The following is a 24,991-nucleotide window of genomic DNA, read 5'->3' as shown; positions in this document are numbered from 1 at the left end:
GATATAGGCAATTAGTCCTCAGATTGGACCAAATACCTAAACTCCAACACTGAATGAAAGAAGAGTGAATCTAGGCAAACAAGAGTAGGTGATAAGCAATGTACCGGTCAAGCTACACACACGCATGCACAATTTTTGCTTATTTTCTAGAACAAAAACATAAATGAGCTCAACATTCTTGTGTTAGAATTGTAAAGAACCTGGCTGTCATATGCAAAGTAAACAAGGTCCAAAGCAAAGTTGTATTAAATTGATCATTTGCTCAATCAGAAGGTAAACTGAATGAAATTTTGGTCCAAGTAATATGTAATCCTGTTTACTTTACATATAACAAGCACGCACACGCACACACTCAACCACATCAACACACACTCAACATCAACAACAACACACATAGGATTTGCATGGAAGCGTGTAGAGTATGCCATGTTTTATCCCTAAATACATGGCATGCTATACAAGCTAATCCATCTATTTTACTATCAGAAGCATGAAACTTATAAAAGCTTGTACTTAAATCCTGTGCATGTTAAATAAAGTGATATTTGTCTCTCATTGGATGGAGTACTTTCTGTGTTGACCCCACCAATAACAGAAAAGTACACTACATATATATGTGTATGTGTGTGTGCATGTATGCAGTCCACTCTGTAAAATAGATGGCATTAGGAAGGGCATCCAGCTATAAAATACATACCAAAACAGACAGTGAGGCTTGGTGCAGTCCTCTGGCTTACTAGCTCTTGTCAAACAGTGCATCCCATGCCAACATGGAAGATCGACATTGAATTATGATGATGATGATATATACAGGAGCACAAGAGACACAGTGTTATCACAGGCAGGCTGACAAAGTGGAAAGACTTCATATGTAACAGACGCATAAGAGTAATTATCAGTAAGAAAATCCATGAAATAAATGTTTTCAAATGCCTGCAAGGCTCCCTAAAGTTAATTTTTGTTACCTAGGTGACCTAAATAATAGTGGAGGTGGGTGTTCTGAAAAAAACATATTAGTCTCAGTGAGAAAAAGTTTAGAGAACTATCGTGTGTACTAGTAACAAAGGGATTCTATTTTCAAGTTAAGATAAATTGTATGCTTGCCTACGAATTGTAAAGTTACATGACAGTAAAACATGGCTGGGAGAAATAATGTGAGCATACTTCAGTGTATGGGTTATATTATTGCACATAATAGACAGAGTGCAAATGAACTGCAAGAAAAATTGGGCACAAAAGGAATCAGTTTTAGTATACAAGAGAAGACAGTGCTGACATTTTATGTGGAATAAATTAGCAGAAGATGAAGACCAAGGAAGACATGGAATAAGTGATGAAGTCTGATCTCAGAATGCTGAACATCATAAAGGAAGTAGTACAAGGGACAACACAAGTGGTAAGATGTTGTGCTGAAGGTAACCTGTCCAACATATGATGATAATGACAATAGCAATGATGAGGTGTGTACGTATATATTACATATGATTACATACATACATATGTATGTATGTATGTATGTATGTACGTATGTATGGATGTATCATCATATAATGTCCTCTTTTGCATGTATGCATGGGTCAGATGACATTTGTTGAGGCAGATTTTTCTATAACCAGATACTCTTCCAGTTACTAAACCTCACCTGTTTCTAAGCAAGGTAATATTTTCATATAGCTAGACATAAATTTCATGAAAGACTGGATACAATCTTGCTTATAGGATAGTAATGTTCATTTACAACTATCACAAGATGTCTAGACAAAGGTACACACAAACACACACACATGTGTGTGTGTGTGTGTTTGTGTCTGTCTGTCTATCTATTTATCTATCTATCTATCTATCTATCTATCTATCTATATATATATATATATATATATATATATATATATGTGTGTGTGTGTGTGTGTGTGTGTGTGTGTGTGCATGTGTATATATCTAGGGCTTCTTTCAATTTCTGGTTGATAAATCCAGTCACAAAGCTTTGGTTGGCCCAGGGCTATATTAGAAGATCTTACCCAAGGTAGGGCTGAACCCAACACGACCTAGTTGGGAAACAAGCTTCTCAACTGCACAGCTATACCTGAACCTATACACACACACACACACATGCATACGTACATATATACATATGTGAATAAATGTTTGAACACTGTCCTGCTGGAAAAAGAATTGATGGTACATACGAGTAATATGTTGAAAACAGTTGTTCTTGAATGGCTTAGCAGCAGTTTATAACCAGTGAGCTTCATATTATAGCTCACCAGTGCACACAACTAGGCTACCATATAACTGAGAAATCTCTTCATGAGTTTGCTCAATGCAACAGGATGCTATTTTAATATAAGTTCCATAAAGGTCAAATCAACAGTTGATGGATTTCCATTTCATTTACGTCACTTAAAAAATTGTTTTACGTTAATTTTTTCACCCTTATATAGATCAATAACTTTTGTGATAGAGGAATTTTTTTTTAACAGCAAGATATCTATTATGCTGTCAACAATATGAGTGGAATAAGAAAAAGAAGTCAGAGTTAATTGCCTTGAGTATGAACAAAGCAAAATAGCTGAAGTAAATTTTGAACTGCTGCTTAGGTGTTCAAATAGCGATAACTAGATTTGAGCTTAAGACCATGTAGACAGTAAGCAATCCAGAATTTTATTTAACCTTAGAGTTATTGAATCTCTTAACTTACAGTTGTATAAGATAGATAGAATATGAAGAACAACAATCATAATATTCAAATGGAGCAATAATATTTAAAATTTTAAAACCTGGTTCCTACATAAATGCATTTAAAAGACATGCATTTGTAAATTCACTAGGTGTGTAGTCAAAGCATTAATTCTCAACCAGTTTATAAGAATAAAGTCAGTCCTTTTATGTGTATTATAATTGGTGGAATTTATCATGGTATGTTTCAATTTAATACAAGAGACTGAAGTCAGGAAGACACCTGAAAAACCTGCAATAAAAATAACTGTGTTACTTGTCTTCATTTCTTAGACAAACCATTACCGGAGGAGAATACATTGATTAGACAGTTAACTTTACCTGTGTTTCTTAAGTACACTGCTTACTGTTTTATTTTATCTGACAATAGTTCTACATACAAACCCAAGTATATGGTGGATGGATGACAAAATTGGTAGAATGTAGGACAAAACACCTTATGGTATTTGGTCATGTTACTTTATTTTTCAGAGTTCAAATCCCATCCAAGTCCAGTTTGCCTTTCCTTTAGGTAGTTGATAAAATAAGTAGCAATCAGTAAAAGATGTATGCAGTTGATATGATTAACTGCACTTTCGAAGGTATTGCTCCAGAAAAGTTACACTCCAATGACTGAAGTCAGTAAAAAAATATAAACTTACTTCAGTGTACAAAAAAGGATGAGATGGTGCTCAATAGGTAGACAGACAATTCATCAGCAGACAGTTGGCCAGCAGACAAAATATAGACAGGACAATTGTGTGGTATGGTGCAGAGTCCTGTTGCCAGACATAGGGTGTTCCAGCAGCCACCCTCTTGACTCAGGGTAGCACAACCTCCTCCAGGCACTTGATATAGGCCTACATATTGAGTCTGAGACTGTATGGGGATTGTCTGTCAACAAATTGTTTGCAGACATGCTCAATAGATGCATATTATTCAAAGCTGTTTATATTATGATACAACAGAAGTCAACTTCAGCATGAAGGAAAATACTGCTACAAATTTTAAAAAAAAGTCAAATAAATGCACATGAAATTTAAAACAAAAAACTTAAACTACAATTAAATGTATTTAAATAAAAGTATGGGTTTACCTTTTGCCGAAGTTGTGCTTTTTGGAATGATTCTAGATCTTTGAAACTGTGAATGACTTTTGCATTTTCATCAGCACTGCAGGACAGATCTTCTTCAGAGCTGTCTAATAGCCTCAAGTAACGATGCTGTTTTTTGCCTAAAACTGGGCTATAATGTTTGCTTTTACCACGTAACACTTCCTCTCTTAGTCTTCGTGTAGGTGTGTCCATCTTTGGACTTCGACGAACAGGTGATGAAGGCAGAGAAGCGCTCTGTTTGATTTCTTGGCTTGATATTCCTCGATTTAGAGTTGATTCTTTTACTGAATCTGATAAAATATTGATTCCTGTATCAACTGAACCATGCTTTTTAAGAGTTCTTTTGATTGGGGAATGATGGGGGCTGCATGTACTTTCTGATGCACTATCATCTTCAGTAGTAGTTGAGTCTATGCTTGTTCGGTAATAATGAGCAAACGGGGATGGTTTTTCTAAAGTGTCACTGTCTGGGAGGGAGTCCTGATGAGCAAAATACAAACGAGGTTGGTTTTCTCTGGCAGTAACAGGGACTAATTGGCTACAGTCCTGAATAGTGTTTGCTTCTAATGGCAGCTCAGAGTTATCACCACCCTCATCATCAATGTACCTAAGACTCTGACGTGCTGGATCAGCCCAGCGTGGCATATCATCAGACATGTCAGTTCGTAAAATTTCTTCTAATTCAGTTTTTGGTTGTTTAGAACTTTCACTGAGTACAAGGCTCTGTTGCCCTGTATCCAGTGTAATTTTAGGTGGGTTTGCATTAGTAGGAACTTTTGGTCTTGCTCCTAAACATTGATAACCATCTTTTGATATTACCCCATCACTGCTGTTAGAGTTCACTATACAGTTATTTGCTGTCTCAAAGTGTATATCACGTGGATTCATGCTCACCTGAGAAATTTTAGCAGGTTGGAGTTGGTTGGTTTTATTGGCAGGAAAACCTGTGAAATTTGGTCCTTCAGAAGATTTTGCTGCTAAGCTTTCCCGGTCAATAATAATTGGAGATTCAATATGATTACCTATAGAATTTGTTCCAAATGGTTCCATTGGATAGTGTGCAGCTATCCTTGAGTTAGGATCAATAGAAGATTCTGGAATGATGCTAACATCTGGTACTGTGGCTCCACCAACAACACTGACAATTTCAAGCCCTAAAACAAAAAAAAAACAAAAAACAAATGTTAAAATTACTTAAAAAATAACTCTTAACTTAAGAAAGCAGAAAATTATCTTAGATTCAGATATATTGTATTCTGAGAATTTTTATACATTTCGTTTTTAGCACACTATATGCATAGTAACACTACAAAGACACATTACAGGTATATTGGACTGCTAAGACATGATGTAAATGGATCTTCATATGTAAATTGAGTATTTCACAGACACGTGTGTCTTTAATTCTAAGAATCAATATAACAGATTATGAAAAAGCTACTACTTTGAAGTACAGATACACTTCATCCAATGAGCTTTCAAACAGTTCCTTTTTGCCCAATATCACTTGGTCTATCTAAGGCTATCATAAAAGACATTAGCTCAAAATGCCACACAGTGAAATCAAATCCAGGATGACATAATTATAAAGCAAATTTCTTAACCATTTCTTTATACCTCTGGGACACACTTCTAAAATGTTTACTGAGATACACTGCAGGCTGTCTCCATTGCTAAGGCACATTAAATGTGTTTACACTGTCAAGACATACTATAGACATGATTACACTGACCCCACCACCACCACCACAAAAAAATCCACTTCAGACATCTTTGCATTGTTTAGATACACTACAGACATATCAACAGTGCCAAGGAAAATTACACACATGTTTACAGTACTGAGACATGCTGCACAAAGGTTTACACTGCTAAGGCATAACACTTTCATAATGCTATGATACATTAGACATATTTATACTACTAGAACATACTACAACCATGATTACACAGCTAAAATACAGCAGGCATGTTTATAATGAGTGTATGTTTACATTACCAAGACACACTGCAGATATGTCCACACAGCTAAGACATAATTAAAACACAGAACACAAATGTTACACCACTAAGATAGTTCACGTTCAAACTCATTCAGATTAGATTTGTATTTTTTCAAATCTTCTAGTTCCTTATCCACTATTCAATAAACAGTTATGTATGCTGTAATATATGTTGAGTGTCTTACTTTTTTAATAGATTAAGATATCCATGAAAAAGAGCAGAAATACATTTAGCCTGTAAAATTATATTCTGTAAGGCAACACTTTAAGATAGAACTCTGGAATTTATTTGGAAAGTATCATACAGATAGCAGTAAGACTTGTTGATCAATGTTTTCTAATAAAAATAGTCCTTTCAGATAAGTGTTCATTAACTGATGTTAACTCAAATCGATAAGTTACTCAGTATTTATAAATGTTTACCTCAATCTAACACCATTCACTGTCTCATAACACTGGCTGAAAATGGATTAGGTTATTCTCAGAAATCAAAATATTTTATTCAGCTTTCTGTTAATACACTCTGAGTGTTATTCTGAGTTGTGTGTTGGGGAATATGAGATAAAACTGCTTAAAATTTGTGTTTCTGATCATTTGACCTTTGCTTTATTTTTTGTTAACCAACAATATATTGTTATGGATAAGAACTAAGCTTCCGATTCATGTAATATTAATGAATTTAAAGGATTTCAATAAAAATGAAGTGTTGACTTTAACGCAGTATGGAAAATTCACATAGTGATACACAAGATTAATGATATGTTTCTACCTTGCTTATGATTAAAATGTCATGGGTTCAATTTCAAGCAGCACTTTGTGTCTTTGAGTAAGGCACATCATTTTATGTTACTCCACTGTACTCAGCCGAAAATGAGCACCAGCTGTCTGGTAGTGCAGTTCTCTCTCTCTCCTCCAGCCGTCACATTTTTTATTTTCCACAGGGAGAGCTAAGAGAGAGTCCATGCTTACTCATGGCTACATAGGCACCTAAAACAATTCATGAAAGCATGGTACATGCTATAAGGTTACATTTGCATGAAAGTGACAGCTATGCTTTTCAATCATCATCATCTTCATGATAATTTCAGGTGTAAAATTCTTTAAAAATTGAATATATAAAAATCTTCAAAAACTTCTTTTAAAAATATTTATTTTTAACAAAATGTTTCAATGTTAAATAGAACAACTTATAGTCTTTTATAACTGCTTTTGCAGAGGAATTCAAGACTAGCTGTCTATGGGAACTCCTGTATGCAGTTGAACTAGTTCTTATAGATGAATCTGTGGAAGATTTAGAGAAGAAATTCCAGATATGGAAACAAAATCTAGAATTGAGGAACCTCAAAATAAACTTAACATAGACCAAAGTATTAGCAGGTTGGAAAAAAGTTAGGATCTTCCTTTCATCAAGGAAAGGCTATGCTTAGTATGCAGAAAAGAAGTATGCAGCAATTCTATTTGATGTACCTAGTGTTAAGTATGGAAGCACAAGAAATGTAGTGATAACAGGCTGGTGGAAAAGGCAGTCTTTGTATGTGATAGAAACAGGTGGCCGAAGATTACACATGAAATGCTCGGAAGATTCCCCAGAAGTAGCTGACTGCTTTTATTACTTAGGTGGCCAAATTAGAAGTGAAGATGGGTATTCTGAAACCATAGAAGCTTGAGTAAGAACAGAGTGGAAAAAGTTACGGAACTATTACCTTTGCTGGTAAAAAAAAAAAAGGTTTCTCTCTCAGAGTGAAAGACAGATTGTATGATGCTTGTATACGAAGTAGTTACAGAGAAGAGAATACCTTGAATACGGAAGATTTGCAAAAATATGAAGTAAGCATGTTCTGCTGAATGTGTATATCAGTTTTTTTAAAAGGTGGAGCACAAATGAAGTGAGAGAAAAGCATGATTTCTCTGAAATCATATGTAGTGTGAAAAGAGAAGACAGTGCTGGTATGGACAAGTAACACAAATGAGGGATATCAGTTGTATAAAGAAGTGCTGTAATGTTGCAGCTGTGGGAGAGGGAGATCTAGGAATACATGGAACAAAGTGGCAACAGCAGATCTCAAGATGATAAATCACACCAAAGATAAAGGACTGTAATAGGAAATCTGCACACTTGCTATTATGGCAAAATAGACATTGTGGTTTAGATGCCACTCCACCGTGATTACTCTCTCATTTTCCACTCACCCACTTACTTCTTCACTCTTCTATGTTACTTAAGTAATTAGGGGCACCACTGGATTTATACCTGACTCTACAACCACTTTTTATCACTCTATCTTTGTTCTATCATCACAGCATCTGTAATAAAGGATAGCATCAGATCTGTTCATATGCAGAACCCCCAGCCATCAGTGTTCTTCACTGCTAGTGAACATCCTCTTTTCTACATGCCAAGGTTCACTGTCACTCCCACCTCTCTTGTACAATTACCTGTCTTTATTGCTATCCATCATTCCATTTTCTCTTACTATCAGCCATTTATATTTTCATCCTCTAATTCTTCACTCCTTTTTATATTTCTTCCTTCTATCACTGTTTATTGACACATATCACTTCCATTTCTCCCCTTCTTCACTACCTTTTCTCACCCTATCACTCCCTCTTTTCTCATAATGTTGTTCATAATGATATTTTTTCATAGTGCTTTTTTTTTTATTCAATCTCTTTACCAAAAATCAACATGTAGCTGCCTATCATACTCTCCCTTCCATTACTCCCTCTCCTACTATTCTGTCATTCTTATTCCTGTGTTTCTCTAAATTGCTCACACCCACACTCTCTTCTTTTATTCTCTTGCCAAAGTTCTCAATCATCACTCTGCTATCCACCCTCTTGGACTTACTCAACTTGAATGAACAGTGAAGACAAAATGTAAACAACATTTTAGTCTTACAAAAAAAAAGCAAGACAACCTTTTTAATGCAGGATCATAAAACATACCCAGCACACTAAAGTGGATGGCAAATGAACAGAGGCAACATAATTTAGTCTTGCCAAAGGCATTATAACCTCTTCAGAGTTAGTGTCATGGTAAAATGCACCTAGTACACTCTGTGAAGTGGTGATGATGATTTTTTAGTTGAATATGGTTATATAATAAATGTCCAACTTTTATCTTGTGGGGGATTTTTATTTTGTTTGTTACTAGAAGCCATTTAATAAAATGTCTGGATATGCAAATAAATACAGATTTCAAGAAGCACTATCAGGCAAAGAGTTGAAAGTTATATGTATCATTCAGATAATAATGTTCCTGCATGCTTGATCTCTACAAGCAACAAGCGTTTTTTTTTTCTTTCTTAGTCATCTTATTTTATGATACTTTGAAGCAACATTCTATAAGTACAAAGAGCTAAAGAAAATATCTTCTGAACTAAAACTAGCTTCTCTTTTTGGTAAACAGTATGAAAACCTTACCGATTCAAAGACATTATTTTCTTCATAACAATACTGACATTTTCAAACCAGTTTATAAAGCAGCAGATAACATAAGAGAATTATTGTTTGTTTCACTGCTGATGATGATCAAAGAAGAATTCAAAAGATTCTATCATATAAATGACTAAGCTTTTGTAACAAATATTTTTTACCCAAAGTTTACAGAACCAAAGCAATATGAAGCTTTTGAGTCTAATCTTGAATTCAAAGAACAAAATATCAAAATCAATAATCAATTTTGAGAAAGGATAAAGATTTTATGACTGAATAAATTTGAAACAATTTCATGATATCAAAGTTGAATATTCTTTAAAGGATTATAAACTTTGTTAGATGAATATTATCATTGTTTTTGGAAGCTATTATATTTGATAATTTTTCTTGATTACTTGTAATATTTTCTTGTTTTTTTCCATTTGCTTCATTTCTCCATACAAAAATTAATACATTTAATTTACATACAGTTCTACTAAATAAATTCAAATTTAATTTGATTCTAAAATTGTTATTCATTTATAGATTCCTTTCTGGTTAACTGTATTTTTAACAAGTAATCTAATATTTTTGAAGAGATATATCCTTGAACAGTAAAAGAATTGATACTGTTATTCTATTGAGATGATGAAAATGTATATTTAAGCAATGATATTGGAAGAAGTAATCCAGGATTATATTACTGGAAGAGATTTTAAATGTTATCATTTGCAATATTATGAAATCAGTTTTGCCTCTGTTTGAGAATATGTATATGAAAAAAAGAGAAAAACAAAAAAAGAAAAGATAATAACTTGCAAAAGAGACTGAAGGAGAGATGAAGCAGTAAGAAGCATGTATATAACTAAAGTGAGAGAGGGAAAAATGAAGAAGCACAAACTAGAGAAGTAGTTAGTGAATGGAAAGGTGGGTAAGAAGCAAACCACACAAAAGAATGAGAGAGATGGCTAATGAGAAATAGAAAGTTATAGTAGCTGATACTGAGTATAACAGTTAAAGAGAAGAAGAGTGAGAGATAGGTAGTTTGAAAAAGGTAGAGCCATAGTTAATGTGAAAAAGGAAGCAAAATTTATTAATATATCTATGTAGAATGTGTTTAGTTGTTGTCATTAATTTTTTACAAATAGATTAGCTGTCTGTTCAAACTGAATCAGCAACAGTAAACTAGATATAGACATAATATTAGTTTTATTTGTCTTGTTCTTCTGCTTATATGGGATGCCATGGTTGTAATTTTATCACATGTATAATATTATGTGTACACTACAGTCAAATATAACCTCATAACTCTAGTGCTACGAAGGTAGCAGTATTAGCATTAAGCTTATTATTCTGATTGAAAAATACCATGTTAGCAATAGCTAAATTCAGACTTGTATTCAACTCATGCAAGAAGAATTGTTCACAACAATAGCTACATCTGTTTTGTGATTTTACTTGTGTGCATGCGCATGTATGTGTGTATGTATGCACATGCATATATGCATATATATATATATATATATATATATATATATATATACACACACACATGTATGTGTTTGCATGTACATATATATATATGCTTGATAGTTTGAAACAATACAACTGGAAGCATATCCCAGGAATCTTATACTATAGATAAGTTGTCAATGCAACAATTGGTTGAATAGCAGGAAAGATGATGCAACAAATGGCAAGAAAAATGGCTGGAGCCTAGATTTAGCTGTGAAGACAACAGTATACAATAATAGGTGATTTTCAACAGACTGACGGCCACAAAATTTGAGATTGTCCAATGAAGTAGAGACAGGTTACCAGGAAATACAGAACCATAATTATTTATATAATCAATCATAAAAAAAATTTCCTTCAGCAGAAAAAAAAAAAGAAATTGATGTTGCATATGTTACTAGGTAATTAGTGACAAGATATTACCATAACATTTCAGTCAATAATGAAGTAAACTGGCTTCTACAAGTCTTGGTTTAAATTTCCAAGCAGAATAAATAATATAAAATTTGCCATGTTTAACAAGTTAGTACATAACAATGTTAAAGTCATTAAACTTTTCTCTAGGGTCATGAACAAAAGGTGAAAAATTAAAACTATAACTCACAGGGTCCATCTTCATCTTCCTCACCACACCCAGCAGGAGTGAAGTTAGGGTCGCGTGATAAAGCTTGTGTATCTCCAAGAAGCTCTGTCACCGTCACAGTCATTTGTCTTGGTTGAAGATGTAGTAAACTGGTTTTATAGAGCACTTGACCCAAGTCTTCAGGCAATGAGTGGGCCACACCCAAAATTCCAAATTTTGTACCCCAGATATTTGATGAAACCTGTACAAGGCGGTTATTCTGGAAAAATAACAAAAGAATCAAAACTTGTCATGAAAGAAGATTATTAATGCATTCATATACAGATTAGTCTCAAACTAATAGAAATTAACTGAATATAGAAGATACGCATATATCATAAAACATTTTAAAACAGCCTAGGAATACAAGCTGGGCTAAGTTCCATTTCACTGAAACCAAAATTTAGTAAAATTCAGATATTCTTTTGTTTTTTTTTTTTAATTAAACCATAAAAAATTAACACTGAAAACAAATGTAAGTGTTGCAGTTGTTCAGTTGTCAACTCCCATGGAGCAGTTCAAAGGCATTCAAGCCATGACTATGTTTTTGTTTTTTCCTTTTTAAGAAACTGTGTATTTATGAAAACATTAGCCAGTGTGTTTTTTTCTTTTTGTGAGACTGGAAGATGCAATTTGAAGTAGATTTGCTTGCTATTTGTAGCAATTTGAGAGACTGCACAAAGGCTCTTCCATGAGCTTGTGTCAGAGGATTAATATATGTTTGCAAGTAGCATGTGCGCACACACACACTTGTGTGTGTGTGTGTGTTTGTGTGTGTGTGTGTGTGTGTGTGTGTGTGTTTGTGTGTGTGTGTGTGTGAAATAGAAATAATGGGTTACTTTATACATTTATTTATTTCTGCTTTCTTTATGTATCACTCTGTAAAAACATACTATCTTAACTGGGTAATGCAACCACAGATTTACAAATTTGACTGGTGATGGACTTTGACTTTGGCTTTCAACCTCAGATTACCCGGAGTACAATACAGATCACAAGACTTTTTTTGTTAACCTGGTGAATTTTATCTGCAGAGAGATTAAGAAGTAGTTTGCCTGGATTACTATTCCTTATTAATCCCTCTTTGTTTTGATAAGTATGTGTGTGTGTATCTATCTGTCTGTCTGTCTGTCTATCTCTCTCTCACTCTAGATATATATATGGAGATGTATACTTTATTATTAAAGCTGCAAAAACATCACAAAAATATCACAAAAGAACTTCTACTCAGAGTTTCATGTTCCTGTTTGTCAGGCAGATATGATCCAGATTCTGAATCATATCTGCCTAATAAATGGGAATGTGAAACTCTGAGTAGCACAAAAAGCTGCTACTCAGAGTTTCACTTTCCCGCTTGTCAGGCAGATGTGATCCAGAACGGAAATGTGAAACTCTGAGTAGCTGTTTTTTTTGTGATGTTTCTATGGCTTTAATAATAAAGCATATTACTCTACCTCTGAAATTTGAGCACTATTTTTTCCCCCATCTTGTTTCACATTTATGTTCTTACCCTGGTATCTCACTCTCTCTCTATATATATATGTGTGTGTGTGTATGCATATATAAATACATACACATGTTAAACAAACTATTCATTATACTTTAATTACTTCACATTCCCTGTTCAATTACACATTCATCAGACATCAATGTAATTTTACATGATTACTGAATAAAAATTTGTAAAACATCTGTTATGGTTATACAGGAAAAGGCCATTACATAAGGCATAAATGTTGATAGACATAAATAATTTATTCCTCTTTGCATGACACAATAATAGGAGAATGAAAATCATCATCATCGTTTAATGTCCGCTTTCCATGCGGGCATGGGTTGGACGGTTTGACTAAGGACTGGCAAGCCAGAGGCTGCACCAAGCTCAATCCGATCTGGCAAAGTTTCTACAGCTGGATGCTCTTCCTAACATCAACCACTCCAAGAGTGTAGTGGGTGCTTTTTACATGCCACCGGCATGAGGCCAGTCAGGCAGTTCTGGCAACAACCACGCTCAAAAGTTGTTTTTATGTGCTACCTGGACGGGAGCCAGTCCGGTGGCACTGGCAATAACCATGCTCGAATATTGTTTTTCACGTGCCACCGGCACATGTGCCAGTAAGGCGACACTGGCAACGATCATGCTCAAATGGTGCTTTTCATGTGTCACGAGCATGGGAGCCAATCCATGGTCCTGGCAACGATCATGCTTGGATATGCTTTTAACGTTCCACTGGCACGAGTGCCAATCAGGCGGTACTGTCATCTGCCACGTCAGCAATTTTGATTTTGATTTCACTTGCCTCAACAGGTCTTCACAAGCAAGGTTTATTGTCCAGTAAATGAGGGGTATTCATAAATGGGCTGGTTACACCCACCGGCATAGGCCATGGGCTATGGTCTCACTTGGCTTGTCAGGTCTTCTGAAGCACAGCATATCTCCAAAGGTCCCAGTCACTAGTCATTGCCTCAGTAAGGCCCAATGTTCAAAGGTTGTGCTTCACCACCTCATCCCAGATTTCTTGGGTGTACCTCTTCCACAGGTTCCCTCAACTGCTAGGGTGTAACACTTTTTCACACAGCTGTCCTCATTCATGTGCAACACATAACCATACCAGCGCAGTCGTCTCTCTTGCACACTACATCTGATGCTTCTTAAATGCAACTTTTCTCTCTGGGTGCTTACACTCTGTCGTGTATGTACACTGACATTACACATCCAGCGAAACATACTGGCTTCATTCCTTGTATGCTTACGCATGTCCTCAGCAGTCATGACCCATGTTTCACTACCATATAGCATTGCTGTTCACACACATGCGTCATACAGTCTACCTTTTACTCTGAGCGAGAGGCCCTTTGTCATCAGCAGAGGTAGGGGCTCTCTGAACTTTGCCCATTCTTATTCTAGCAGCTACACTTTCAGAGCATCCACCCCAGCTACTGACTTGATCACCTAGGTAACAGAAGCCATCAACTACTTCTAGTTTTTCTCCCTGAAATGTGACAAAAACTGTTCTCTGCACATTTTCTGTGCTTATAGCACCTGAGCATCTGCTACATACAAAACCTATCTTCCCAGTTAGCCTTCCTTTGATATTGCTGCACCTCTTATGAGTCCATATCTTACACTGGGTACATCTTATGGAGTTTCTACCTATGCCTTTTCTACAGATCAAGCAGGGCCATCTACCTGAAGGGATTTGTGGTTTGTCTGCATTCCTACTTATTAAGACTTTGGTTTTAGCTAGGTTGACTCTAAGGCCCTTCGGTTCTAATCCTTGCTTCCACATCTGAAATTTCTCCTCCAGTTCTGATAGTGACTCAGCTATAAGAGCAATGTCATCAGCATAGAGGAACTCCCAGGGGCATCCTGTCTTGAATTCCTGTGTTATTGCCTGGAGGACTATGATAAATAAGAGGGGGCTGAAGACTGATCCTTTGTGGACCCCTATCCCTACTCAGAATTCTTCACTGTACTCGTTGCCAACCCTCACCTTACTGACAGCATCCCTGTAGATGACAAGACTTGAGCAGCTCTCACTAACCATTCATCTATCCCTAGTTTCCTCATTGACCACTAGATAAGGGATCAGGGGACCCTGTCAAAGGCTTTCTCCATGTCAACAAAAGCCAGGTACAGAGGTTTATCTTTGGCTAGGTATGAAAATAATGAATGAAATAAAAAAGGGAAATGTGGTGTTTGAAAAAGATAATAAAATGGCAAAAAACTAAGAAAGTTAGAGTTGGGGAAAAAGTAATAAAAGGAATGTTGCTGTTGAGGACCTAATTGAAGTATCAGTTCTAAGAGACCAAAATGTATTTCTTAAAGAAATGCCTAAATTATCCAACCATGAAAGATCTAAAAATAGAGATAACCAAAGTGTGATGAGTCAAAGTAGAAGTGTTCCCTGTAAAAGAGGTACCTTGGGTATGATGAAAGATTTACATAGCTCAAACCCAAGACCTATGTGTCCTCAATGGGGCAATGAAAACATGCAATAAAAATATTAGAGGAACTAGGAAGCTGTACACAAGGCACAATGCAGACCATCTACTTAACAAGGCTGGATGGAGGCAGAAGATTGCAAAATATAGAAGACAGTGTTAGTACTGTGATACTGGGGTTGAAAAATTATGTTGTGTGTAGTGAAGAAAGAATAATATCAGTGGTTAGAACTGTCCAAAACGTTACTGAAACACTACAAAAATTCAAGAATGGAAGGATGAACAGAGCACACAGATGGAAAGAAATTGAAATACATGGCCAATTCATACAACAAACTGGGGATGCTGGAAGTAAACAATACTAGCCATGGCTGATGGATGAAAACTTGAAACAAGAAAGCGAAATACTAATTATAGTAACTCAGGAACAAGTCGTTATGATGAATCTCATAAACACAAAGATCAACAAAATTCAGAGAGCAAATGTAGAATCTGCAGGAAAAGAGATTAAAATACTAATCATCTCTTGAGTGAGTGCAATAAGCTAGCACAAAAGAATATAAGCACAAACATGACAGCACTGAGATATCAGCAAAGTGTGTGGCTTCAAAATAATAGAAAAGTGATGTGAACATAAACCAGAGGCTATGACAGAAAATAAGAATTACAGGATTTTTATGGGACTTCTCCATAAAAATTGAACTTACTATTAAAGACTAGATATGATTATAGAGAACAAAAGAAATAAGCAGTGTAAGATCAGAGACTTTGCAATACAATATGATGAGAGTGGATACCAAAGAAACTGAAAAAAATTGAGACCTAGCCAGTGAGATAAAGATATTGTGGAAAACTAAACCAACAGTTATTCCTGCTGTAATTGGTGCTTTTGCCACAACATCCAAACTAATATCTAAGAGTCTGAAAGATATTAGAATTGAAACTTGCATTCTTGACCTGCAGAGAAGTACAATGCTATACCCTGCAAGAATCTTAAGAAAGATTCTTATATTTGAAGCAACTTGTTATCACCAAGTCTAAAGACAATGTCCCTACTAATCAAATTAGCTTGTGACAGCTTTGGAATAATAATCCATTCTGATTTAGGCACAAGGCCTGAAGCTTTAGGGGAGGGGGCTAGTTGATTATATTGACCCCAGTTCCTGATTGGTATTTATTTTACCAATCCAAAGACAACTTTGGTAGAATTTGAACTTAGAAAGAAAAGATAGACATAATGCCACTAAGCATTCAGTCCAGTTTGCTAATGATTCTGCCAGCTCACTGACTGACTGGATGATGATGATGATGATGATGATGACTAACTTTGACACAGGGTCACACATTTTTAGTGGAAGGAATGTTGTTGATTATATTAATCTCAGTACTTGCGTGCTATCTTACAAACTCCTGAATGATGAAAGGCAAAGTCAACCTCAGCAGTATTTGAACTTACAATATAAGGAAATGTAGCTAACATGACAAAGCATTTTCTCTAGTACATTACTAATTCTGTCACACTGAAAGAAGAACATAACCATAGTGCTGTAATCCTGTTGGCTTCTCATTCAGTTGAAGCATGTGAGGCTTTAGTAGTCTGACAGAATGACCTCATCTGTGACATAATTCTATGCAAAGAATACAAAGAAACTCAAATAGAGATTCCATCTAAATTTCATCCAATTTGGTGTTTGCAGTCATGGAAACAAGTTCAATTCTTTTCATTGTATTATTTAAAAAGTTATAAGTATATATATATATATATATATATATATATATATATATATATATATATATAATAATATAGATTTAATCAAAAGATTAAATGTGGTACTTAAAATGTTTGAGGCACAAGAATTTGGTAGGGTAAAAACCAAAAACAAAATCAAGAGATTTGGTGAATAAAATTTGAAGAAAAGCAACAAGAATTCAATAGGTTATAGCAGTAAGTACGTTTCCTACAAACTTCATTTATTTATGTAGTGAGAACACCACATAAGATGTGCAATGAAAATGTACTCCTCAGCTGCATAATGGAAGTTCAATTTTAGTAAGTCTAAAATTGAACTTCCATTATGCAGCTGAGGAGTACATTTTCATTGCACATCTTATGTGGTGGTGTTCTCACTACATAAATAAATGAAGCTTATAGGAAACGTACATACTGCTATAACCTATTGAATTTTTGTTGCTTTTCTTCAAATATATATATATATATATATATATATATATATACGTATACATATATATAGTTAATAAAAGAAAATGGAGAAAAATCAACAACGTGAGGACATGGTAGACGCAAAGCATTAATAAAACACTTAGGAAAGGAAAGAAAAGGTGTTTTACATTTTGAGCAAAGCTCTCCTTCAGAAACAGGAGACAGAGGAAAGTCCAAGAGAAAAAGAAGACAGAGGAAAAAGTCACCAACAATCCACATGTAGTCACACACACACACACACACACACACACACATATATATATATGCACACACACACGTGCACACACACATGCACACATACATACACACACATATATATTCTCACACATACATATATATACTTTATTTTAAAATCTCTACAAATTCCTTCTATAATTTGAATTGCTGTATGCTTATTAGATGAGAGTGGGTGAGAGAGAGAGAGAGAGAGAGAGAGAGAGAGAGACAGAAAGACAGAAGGAGTGGGAGGGTGTATGTCTGCACAAGTAAATATTTTCCTATTTTTTCTTTTCGCCTTCCAAAATCTTTGACATTCATAAATACAGACTGACTTTTAGCTTTAAGATCAATTTCTTGATTTAAAACTAGGTCTATATCTGAATTTAGTTAATATCTGTGTCAATATGATAATCAGGTTTTTCATAAGAGTTTTGGGAATCATCAATGGTAAAATGGAATTAAAAATTTTTTTTTTATTTAAAATATGCTAGATAACATCCATGCTGTGAGAACTTTGGAATATCAAACAGAATATTAATGAGTTGTTTTGCTATTTTACTGAAGGAAAAGTGAAATGGTATTCACCTATTTACATCTTTCTTTAGTGGTAAGGATGAGATAGAAACAGAAATTTTATATAGATTATAAGTATCTCATAATTTATTCACATATTTATAAATTTAACCAGGTACAAGCAAGACATTTTTACTTACATTTATTTTAAATGGTTTTTTTTACGTAAAAAATAGAAAAAATAGCTTGAAGAGATTTATTCTGTGATTCCTCATTTCACAAAAGATTAAGAAAGTCAAATATGAAAGAAAATTATTGCAAGTTAATTTATACATAAAACAGGTGTAAGAAAAATGAGAAAAAATGTTGACATATATTTATATCAAACTGTTTCTTTTAGATCTTTCATTTCTACATTTTGAGTTTGTTGATTTCACAGATTCAAACTTCAAAACATTTTACAACTCCAATAGCAAATCACTATTAATAACAACAGCAACAACAACAACAACAACAAAATACAACTTAATTTAGAGGCTATAACTAACAGTATCAATATTTTAGATAAGACAGAAGATAAATGATTTCAAGATAATACTCTAAAAGATGGCATTAGACACTTTCAAGAGAACAATTTCTGAAGTATGTGGTGGAAGAAATACATTGAGGAAGATTTTCTACAACCAAAGGTTCTTCGTGTTGTCAATACTTACTTTTAATCTCAAGTAAGTCATTTTCATTTCTCTGATCCTCGCTAATCAAAAGTGACAAAGCTGTTGAGTTACAGAGCTTTTGTTTACTCAAATGGTGTTAATGAAGATGTGAAAAATTAATATTCACACACACACACACACAAGCAGCATAGTGACTGAAAGTTTTTAGACTAGATAAAAAAAAATAATGTATTCAGTTAATTGCATCTATGTTGCGCTCAAACATCTTATCGCCTTTTGGTTACTCTCAAATAACGTGCACATGGGAGAAAAAAAGCATCAATTTCTTACTTTTTACGAAAAAAAGAAAAAAAAAACAAACTGAATTGTGCCCCAAAGGAACTTTGAAGAAGAAGATGTTTTGATATTTTTCTTTTAGGTTTGATTTCTTGAAGAATTAACCTCAAAATGTCAGCTTCCTCTTTATTTTCTATAGATTCAAATTCACTGCTATTTTGACATTTAAACAATAAAAATTGAGAACGAGGAGATGAGGAACCCCTCTTATTAAGTTATTCTAGCTAGCTAAGCATGTCACTAATTCTTTTATGATCCATTCTGAAGTATTAAGCATCCATGCAAACATTATCAAAATGTCTTGAAATATTTTTTAATCCTTTGTATGACAAATTACTCTTGACAACATTTGTGGTTACTTTCAAACTACTTTAAGCCGCTATAACATAAAAATCAAATAAAAGAACATCTATATGCCTACATAACATTTTCAATTCACTACCACAGAATATATTTGTTATATAACATTTTTACATTCATTACAACTCAACTTACCTGCTATTTAGCAAAATGTCTTACAACTGTTTCTTTTAAATTGAAATTTTACAAACTTTTTTGTTTTATGTTCACTTGTTAATTTTCATTTATCTTAACATTCACTTAGTAGTAAAACACTTTTTTTATTTATAGAAATACATTCATCTCAAAACAATTTAGAATTATATTATCAATAAGAAATTGCTTTCTTAAGAGTTTGTATGGATTTAGATATGAATAAAATTAACTTGTATATAACTTGTGTATGCTTTGAAATTTTTAAAGAATATATGAATATATATTTCTAAGTTGCACTTCTTTGGCAAGTGATTGGATGTGAATTTAGCTGTGAAACTAAAACTGCCAGATCAGAGTAGAAGGATATTCTCATTTAGAATACTTAACTCACTCTCTTTTTCTTTCTATGTCTCTTTCTCCTATAAACATGCACAGCCATGTGTGTATAGGTTGATTGGCAAAAGTAGGGAAAAGAAAATTGAATTGGCAAGTGACAAAGACTTCTGATGCATTCAAAAAGTTATCCAAGATTTAGCAAAGCAAGAAATCTCTAATTTGTGACATATGGTTTTCTCAATTCTAGAATATTATCTGCCCACTCTTTTATACTTCTATGAAACACACTATTTGCAAACCAAGAAAGGATGCTTGACACATTTGACTACGAATATCCTTGCAAAACCCTGGACATTAAACAACAATGATCTTTTACATTAAGGAAGTGGTGACACAGAGGACTTGATTATGCTGCAAGACTCCTCTAACTAGATCTCGCAGCAAAAGCTGAAGTAACAGACTGAACTAAAAAGCTTGCATAGAGATGAAATGACAACATAAGAGCAAAACAGGATAAGGAACTTTAAATACCATGTGATTAACTTAATGGGTGGAGATTCTGGCACAGAGACATCATGATGACAATAAAAATATTTATCCCACCACAGTTTGCTGAACCAACTTACGAGTATTTTAAGAAGCAATCCTATGATAAATGATATTCCAGTTGTGACCATCTGTCAAACTTGGTGCATAAGAAAATCGGACATTTCATCCTTAATGACCTGATATATATACAGTGTGTGTGTGTATGGTATTGTATATATCTATCTCTCTATCTATCTATCTATCTATCTATCTATCTATCTATATATATATATATATATATATATATATATATATATATATATATATATATATATATATATATATATATATATATATATATATATATATGGTGTGTGTGTGTGTATACATAATGTATGCAAATGCTATTATATATATGTATATATATGGTGTATATATATATATATATATGCATATACAGTGTGTATGTGTGTAGATATATACATACATACATGCATACATACTGATTTCCCTTTTGTATATTTTTAGAAGTATATAGAACTAGCAGGCATACCCGGCATTACCTGGATGCATTAGTTTGAAAAGGCTGCCAAACTAATAAAGTGATTAACACCCCCTCCCTTAAGCACCTTTCATGCTTTATGGTAAGAGTAACACCTAAGTAACTCTTTAAGGGAACCACACTTGTAATATTACGACAACAATCAAGTGAAAAAACAAAGCAACAAAAATTATTACAGCAATAATGTAGGACTGAAATATGGCACCAGTACGGCAAGTCTACAAAATTTCCTTATAAACAGCATTTTTAGTTTTCCCCTGGGGGATGAAGACATGTAAACTGTTTCTACAACCCACTCTTGAGCAGCCAATGTACAGGTAACCATGTGAAAAGCATTGTTCGGCTAAGTAAAGTCCAACAACAGACAGCGACTGCCCCTGGGACTTATTAATGGACATGGCGTAATTGAGTCTAATTTGAAACTGCACTCTGCAGAATGTGAACGGTAAGTCAGCAGCCAAAGGCACAAGGGGAATTTGCAGTATAAAAACATCTTGACCATTACCACAGACAGTCATAATCGTTGCTTCAATGACATTGGGAAGTAATTTTGTGATAACAAGGCGTGTACCATTGCACAATGTCAGTGGATTTAAATTCCTTATCGGCATAACAGGGCTACCTACTTTAAGAGTAAGAATATGTGGAGGGACACCTGAAGGCTCCAAGGAATTCAAAAATTCAGTGGGATAATCAACTACCTCATCCTAATTGGGAATTTGGGAATGGTGTCACGTCCCCAGGCAAATGCAGTAAGAGGCTGTTGTTGATTGCACTGACACAACATTTTTAGGAACCAATATGGCTCTTTGGCAAAACCAATCTAGATATCCGTTGTGGATTCCTAGGCCTGGGAAGACCTGGTCCTGAAGACTCTGGATAGTACTGGCTATTGTGCAAATGTTACTTATGTCAACATCTTCATCTCCGTCTTCTGGAACTTCATCATTGCCAAGAAAGAGAATGTCTCTCGCAAAATCTTCTGACAATGGATCTGCATGGAGGCACGCTCTCATGTTAGATTCTAACTTTAAAGTAACAACATGACCCCATAGAGGTGAAGACTTAAGGCACGCCATTACTTCATCTGCCCTTGTGCGTTTCGGAATCATTGGCAAGGTTTGTTTAAAGTCCCCAGATAGCAAGACAATGACACCTCCCATTGGTTCATGGCTTTCCTTTATGTCTTGCAAAGTTCTATCTAATGCCTCAAGGGTACCCTTGTGAGCCATTGTGCGTTCATCCCAAACAATCAAGCGGCATTGTGGGAGAAATTGCCCGTTGTCCAACGTCTTTGAAATGTTACAAATAGGCATTGATGAACTTGCGGGGTTAAGGGGAAGCTTAAATGTAAAGTGTGCAGTCCTACCACTAGGGAGCAGAGTAGCAGCTATGCCCAAAGTTGCCACAGCAATTGTGATGCACTTTTGTAGCCTTACTTTTGCAAGAATGAGTCTAGTTACGAACGTTTTGCCTGTCCCACCAGGAGCATTAATGAAGAAAATGCTACCTTTACGAGATTGGACTTGCTGAACGATAGTGTCGTAGGCATGCTTCTGGTCAGGTAGAAGGAGTGCCTCATTGATCTGTACATATGTGGATAATTCAGTAATGTCGCAAGATGTTTTCCAAACAAACTCAGATGGAAGATCATTTGAAGTAGGCTTTGCAGGGGGTCGGAGCCCGTAAGTGGTCATTACATCACCACCTAAAGCTAAAGTCTTGTTTTCAATCTCAATCAGTGCTAGGTTGTATATTGTATCGGTGAAACCATACTCAACTTCATTTTTACCAAATAATTTACAAAGGAGGGAATGGGTTATTTCCCTTGGAAGCTTAAAAATAATTATGCCTGCCATTTACCTGTGCCCAAATGTTCTTCCTCCACCGTTTACCTAAACATTTTTCGAAATCAATTTATACTTAAAACCTCCCCAGACATATAAGCAACGTGCATGTGAAGTTAAAGAAAAATTAGTTGAGCCGTTTTGGTGCAAAATGAGGACATACCGATACGCACACATTCACATTTTCAGTTTTAATATGTAAGATATTTCCACAAGTTCATTGTTGTTATTGTTTAGAAGTAAACAAAAAAAAAAAAAATGTATTTTGAATAAATTTATGTTCCATGGAAGAGAATATAATTTTCTATGCCTGGAGCTTTCATGCTATTGATAACATTACATGTAACACATTTTGATGAAGGCAATATCTCAAAATTTATGTAAGACAAGATTGTATTCATTTTTCACAGACTGCAGTCAATGAAGAGCGTCAAACTATGTGATTTACAAGATTTACATCTGTGAGGGCAATGGATAGCAAAAGCATTTGATTATTAAATTAAATCTTTCATAGTATTTAGTTGTGTTACTACACTGAAATTAATCTTTGCCAAAAGGCTGAGAAAGAAGAAAGCGTTTGGAAGTGCTGCATTATGTTCTGAGTTCAAATTGATTGATATAAGATGATTAGAAATAATAGGGGGTCAAGGTATACTTATTATAATTAAGAAAGTTATATATATAATGGAAGGATGAATAGTTGTTTTATTTAATATTAATATAATTATTATTATTTGTATTATCTTTATTATTTACTTAAATAGCTTAAATTATAGAGCATAACATTGAAGGTGTTAAGGTGATAATAATTATTTTTAAGTGAGTATATATAAAAGATATATTTTATCAATACTGGTTCATTTGTGTATATCTCTCTCTGCCTTACAAGTTCCAAACAACACTCAACAACTACAAACCCTCAAACAAAAAAGGGAATCTCAATGTAGTCAATCTGCAAGAAATAGCATTCAAATCATCCTTAAAGCACACTCTGCCATCTCTGAATAATGCCCTCCACTTCTTGGATGGGAAAGGGCACTCATGGCAGACTGAGTACATGCTCCAAATCAGATTTGAGCCTGGTGTAGGCACCTGGTTCACCAGTCCCCAGTCAAATCGTCCAACCCATGCTAGCATCGAAAGAGGACATTAAACGATGATGATGATGATATATATATATATATATATATATATATATATATATATATATATGCATATATATATGCACACACACACACACACACACACACACACACACACACACACACACATATATATATATATATGTATGTATATATATATATACATATTATATAGCAAAATAATACATAATTTTGTATAATGTGTGTGTATGTGTGTGTGTCAGAGATGCACAGTATATACATATAAAGCAATTATGGTAGAATCAGTGACTTACACCATTTTACTAAAGATTCTCTAAATGTATCATACAAGATTGCCACATTTCATGTGACAGAACGAAAATACTTTGACTCAATAATACAGACTAGCAAATATTTGTTTACTTGTATTTTCAAAACACTAATTCTATTTAGCCTCTTTCATGTTGCATACACAATTTGGTCACACCACATTTATGTGCATCTGCAAACACATGCAACCACTTACACACAAATGCACACATATCCTCTGTGTGTGTGTGTGTGTGTGTGTCTTTGCATGTCCTTACATGTGTGTGTGTGTACATATTTATATTTATATTATATATGTGTGTGTGTATTCAAACATATATGTATATGATAATGTTGATGATGATGATAATGATAATAATGTACACATATATATGACTCTATATATGCTTACATATACATATATGAGCAAATATGTCAGTATATGTATATACATATGTATACACATACATATATACACACACACACACATAAATATAAACATACAGATATACATATA

The 24,991-nt window shown here is 34.4% G+C and overlaps 1 protein-coding gene across 4 annotated transcripts in view; it reads right to left on the bottom strand.

The window, feature by feature from the left end:
- The window catches only part of LOC106875473 (tubby-related protein 4), a 680,107-nt gene that overhangs the window by 65,127 nt on the left and 589,989 nt on the right, over positions 1-24,991 (bottom strand). For all 4 annotated transcript variants that reach the window (XM_014923630.3, XM_014923632.3, XM_014923631.3 and 1 more), the window contains 2 exons: positions 11,369-11,606; positions 3,812-4,983 (listed from right to left, as the gene is read on the bottom strand). In XM_014923630.3, coding sequence (XP_014779116.1) covers positions 3,812-4,983; positions 11,369-11,606 — 1,410 coding nt within the window. The remainder of the gene's footprint in view (positions 1-3,811; positions 4,984-11,368; positions 11,607-24,991) is intronic.

This window comes from Octopus bimaculoides, chromosome 3, assembly GCF_046866305.1.
Source record: "Octopus bimaculoides isolate indiv1 chromosome 3, ASM4686630v1, whole genome shotgun sequence".
NCBI classification, from domain to species: Eukaryota; Metazoa; Mollusca; class Cephalopoda; order Octopoda; family Octopodidae; genus Octopus; species Octopus bimaculoides.
Note: the sequence above shows the minus strand (reverse complement) of the source record. Positions and strands in the feature narration are given on the sequence as shown.